This window comes from Cynara cardunculus, unplaced genomic scaffold (genome assembly GCF_001531365.2).
Source record: "Cynara cardunculus var. scolymus isolate 2C unplaced genomic scaffold, CcrdV1 Un_Scaffold_1309, whole genome shotgun sequence".
In the NCBI taxonomy this organism is placed as follows: domain Eukaryota; kingdom Viridiplantae; phylum Streptophyta; class Magnoliopsida; order Asterales; family Asteraceae; genus Cynara; species Cynara cardunculus.
The window spans coordinates 120,423-125,440 of NW_020200729.1; the positions used below are offsets into that span (position 1 = coordinate 120,423).

The window sequence follows — 5,018 nt, forward strand, 5'->3', positions numbered from 1 at the left end:
TAAGACTCCATCTGAACCTCCAGAGGGCACCACAAAGACTCAAGGCATTCAAGACCCATCTTGCTCAACACATCCAAGCAAGAATGTGATAAAACCAGTTCCTCGTTATGTTCCTTACCCCCAAAGGTTGAGGAACCAAAAAAGAGGAATTGCATTTTAAGAAGTTCTTGGATGTGTTTAAAGAATTGCACATCAACATCCCACTTGTTGAGGCAATAGAGCAAATGCCTAGTTATGCCAAGTTTCTTAAAGACATCCTAAGCAAGAAGAAGAAGTTGACTGAATATGAGACAGTAGCCCTAACCGAAGGATGTAGTGCGCTTCTGACCAACAAGATACCTCCTAAGCTTAAAGACGCGGGGAGTTTCACTATTCCTTGTTCTATAGGTGGGAAAGAGATTGGGAAAGCTTTGTGTGACTTAGGTGCTAGTATCAACCTCATGCTTTATCTGTTTTTAACACCTTAGGCATAGGAGAGGCTAGACCTACCACGGTTACACTCCAATTGGCCAACAAATCCATAGCATACCCTAAGGGAAAGATTGAGGATGTGTTAGTRCAAGTTGAYAAGKTCATATTTCCGGCAGACTTTATCATTCTAGACTTTGAGGCAGATAAGGACATTCCTATTATTTTAGGAAGACCATTTCTGGCCACCGGAAAAACTTTGATAGATGTCCAGAAAGGAGAGCTGACTATGAGACTTTAGGACCAAAAAGTCACATTTAATGTCTTCAACTCTCTAAAGTACCCTGATTACTTGGAAGAGTGTTCAAGAATATCTAAGATAGAACAGATGTGCTTTGAAGAGAGAATTCAGAAAAGCCTTAAGTTGGAAGGAGAGTATGATGAGGAAATAAAAGAGGAAAATGTTGAGGAAATAGAGGAATTAGGAACTGATGTTGTCCCAGTGGATGTTGCAGCATTTGGGCTGCTAGAAAATAGTGAGCAAAAGAGCTTCACCCCATCCATTGTATCACCACTTGACTTAGACTTGAAACAACTCTCACCTCACATAGATTCTGAGAATGATGCACTTTTGCACACGGCCTCTAAGGCATATTTGATTGAGATCATGACTTTCTTTGGAATACCTGAGACTGATTGGAAGCCTTACACTCAACTCATGTTGAAAACCTTTAAAGCTGCTAATCTGTCATCTGATAAGAATGTTTGGATAAGCTTTATTAGACATTATTTATCTTCGACGAATCATAACAGCTCCATTTTTGTAGAAAGGTTGGTGCTTTTGTTTAGTCTCATAACAGGTGAGAAGATCAACTTTCGTGAAAACATTCTAAAGGCTATCATGGTGGATAACAAGAGTTTGTTTGAAGAAAATGAGAAGTTGAAGAAGGAGATGGCAGCTCAGGCTGCACAGCCTACTCCTTTGGAGTAGGGCAGGTTCTAACCACTTTCTTTAGCTTCATATTTTACTTTTTTGAGTCGGGAACAGTTTTTTATAGTTTTTAGTCTTATTTTTACGCATGATCATTTCAGTTGAGGGCTGTTAACACATGAGATCATAGCCCGAATAATTTTAGTGATTGTTTGTCATTTAATTATGGTACTTTGTTTTTTGCTAGAACTAGCAAAACCYTTTTYGGGAAAACACTTTGATCACACAATCACCATTASGAAATGAGATAGGCCATCTTTTCTATGCTCATATTAGCCACTTGCACCCTTTAAACACCATTTACCCCGCATAACGCCAATGAGGACATTGTCATATTCAAGTTTGGGGGAGGAATTCACATAAGGACACAAAGTCAATACAAAAGAGCAAAGCTCTAAATTGACTCCTTATCATACAAAGGGTGTTGAAAACACAACAAAAGTCCCATAGGAGCTATGTGTTTTAAAAAAAAAATGTTATGAAAAGGCACAACAAAAGTCCCACAGGGGCTATGTGCACACTCCAAGCAAAAGAGGCCAAAAGGCCCAAAAATTTGAAAAATTTATATGTGGAGTATATTAGAGAAAAAAGGCTATGAGAGAAAAGATACGCCAATGAGAGATAACCCTATAAGCCCTATTGATCCTAAAATGGTGATTGTGTTTGAACTTAACGAAGAAAAGGGAATGCTAGCCAATGGTTCACACAAAGAACTTGGTTTTGAGTGACACATCTTAGATTTATGAAAGGCTATGAACATCATGATGCTATAACTCTCTTTGAAGGCACTTAACGCCTTGATCATGCATTTTAGTTTATATTGAGTCTTTATATTTGTCTTTTGGTTGCTTGGGGACAAGCAACGGTTTAAGTTTGGGGGTATGATATGTGTTGAGAATTTAACACATAACGCGCTCTTTTTATGACTTTTTAGTTACGATAATTTCTTTTCATTCCCAAATTGAGTCATTTTCATTTATTTCTTTATACTTTTGTTATTATGAAGCTAAATGTTGTGGTTGACTTAATGGCATGCAAAATTGAAGCTAATTAGGAGTTTTTGTGAAAACAACAAATGCTACAGCATTGGTGCAGCGTTGGCTTGGGTCTTGCACGACTTTTTGGAGGACTTAATGTACAAGACATTGGCTTTTTGAAGATGGAGTACAGCTGTAAAATGGCTGGAGTTTTAGTAGAAAATCAGATGTACTCTTTAGTTAAGCTCATGTACTCTCTAGTTTAGCTTTTGTACTATTTAGTTAAACTTTAGTTATGAATTGTACTTGCTAGTTTCACTTTTGTTGTAATGTAACTANTTGTTTTTGAACAACTTGGTATGGTGTTATTTATAAATTGTTGCTATGACTCGCTTGCCTGTTACATCTCGTGTTTCCGCTTTAGCGGGGTGTGACACAGGGTGAAGATCACCAAAACTTTATTTAAAATCAAATTTTCGTATAAACAATTATATGAAGCTATATCCAAAATACCAATACCTTACCAATTTTCAAAGCCAATCACTCAGTTTTATAAATAACATATCCAAACTGAATAGGTTAGAATCTTCCAGGTTACACATATTACCATTTTAAACCTTTTAATCAATAACAAGGTTTATTCATAGCTTCAGGCCATAAGCCATTTATCATTTCCCTTAATAACATGCAGACTACGATTTCCAATAAGAACTATGATCCTAAATTTGTTTAACACAAAACAATAAGGATTTAAGGTCACTGTAATCTTAAAGAATATAATAGTAACAGTTATTTCATACAACACACATACATCTCTTCTTGATATGCCACCCTTATCCCATGGTACACCTCTCTTTGATATGCCACCCATATCCCATGGCACACCTCTTCTTGATATGCCACCCTTATTTCCTCATCAAATCTTTACAAAATATTTCCAATTAGGATAGGCTGAAGTCACAAACGTCCTATTGAAATATTATTCATGTTTTATCCAAAACAGTTCCAAAACAAACCATTTAATAAAAAATCTCATTCTTTTATCATATTAAAAGAGTAATATGATAATAACTTAATAGATCAAAAGGCTTTAAATCAAAACACTAATTCGGTCAAACATAAAATTTGGTCAACTTAGACTTGGCCGAACTTCATCTCCGGTCAAGCTTTGGCCGGACTACAATCCGGACAACATATAACAAAGTCCCCTAGAGGCTGGATTACAAATCCGGACAACATCAAGATGAACCCGGTCAAGCTTTAGCCGGTTTATATTTAAACCGAATGTAACACCGCACATCACACATTGCACGTAACATATACTTCATTTACAAGAAATACATGTTTGTACACCACTTAGGTCCCAATGTACAAGAAATTATTATACAAAATACATGGTCCGAAAATTCCAAAATACATTCCTTGTACAATCATCATTCAACAACCAAAAATCATTTACAACATAATTTATCTTCACAAAGTTATGCATGTAGGAAAATATCACATTATTCCCCTTCCCCTTACAATCTGCAGTTCCTGCAATACATATTTAAACCACAAAATGAGGGTTAGACTGGAAGGTCCAGTGAGATCCCATTTTCCATGTCATTGCAAGGTGAAGATCACCAAAACTTTATTTAAAATCAACTTTTCATATATAACAAATATATGAGAGTATAATTGATATGTGTTGAGAATTTAACACATAACGCGCTCTTTTAAGGACTTTTTAGTTACGATAATTTCTTTTCATTCCCAAATTGAGTCATTTTCATTTATTTCTTTATAATTTTCTTATTATGAAGCTAAATGTTGTGGTTGACTTAATGGCATGCAAAATTGAAGCTAATTAGGAGTTTTTGTGAAAACAGCAAATGCTACAACATTGGTGCAGCGTTGGCCTGGGTCTTGCACGACTTTTTGGAGGATTTAATGAACAAGACATTGGCTTTTTGAAGGTGGAGTACAGCTGTAAAATGGCTGGATTTTTAGTAGAAATTCAGATGTACTCTTTAGTTAAGCTCATGTACTCTCTAGTTTAGCTTTTGTACTATTTAGTTAAACTTTAGTTATGAATTGTACTTGCTAGTTTCACTTTTGTTGTAATGTAACTARTGTTGGTAAACTTAGCCTCCAAGCTTAGTTCTTTTGTCTTTTAGTGACCATTTTGGGTATAAATAGGAGGCTAAGGTTACCATATTTCTCACCAATTAATCCATAATCCTTTGGATTCTCTCTACTTTTTCTCCCAACTTCTCTTCCTTTTCCTTTAAACCCTCTTCAAGGGTGTTCTTCAAGTTCTTCAAGTTCATCTTCATCTTTTTATTTATTTACTTTCCTGTCTTTTATTTCCCGCTATTTATTTTCTCGTCTTTACATTTCCGTCATTTACATTACGTTATTTACATTCCGTCATTTATTTTATGCTATTTACATTCTCGTCATTTACATTCCCGTCATTTACTTTATTCTCATTTACAATTCCGCAATTTATTTTATCGTCATTTACTTTACGCAATTTACATTTATGTCTTTATTTTCCGTCATTYATTTTTTACTTTCCGTCATGAGTAGCTAAGTTTTTATAGCTTGGGTGTGAGACGGAAAGGTGAGATTTTTAAACCAAACGAAAGTAGCTAAGT

General features: G+C 35.4%; 1 protein-coding gene across 1 annotated transcript; it reads left to right on the forward strand.

Moving 5' to 3' along the window:
* Positions 1 to 224: 224 nt before the first annotated feature.
* LOC112502370 lies at positions 225 to 709 on the forward strand. The gene is made up of 2 exons (XM_025106261.1): positions 225 to 423; positions 468 to 709. The coding sequence occupies exons 1-2, from the start codon at positions 225 to 227 to the stop codon at positions 707 to 709; spliced, it is 441 nt and encodes a 146-aa protein (XP_024962029.1).
* Positions 710 to 5,018: the final 4,309 nt, after the last annotated feature.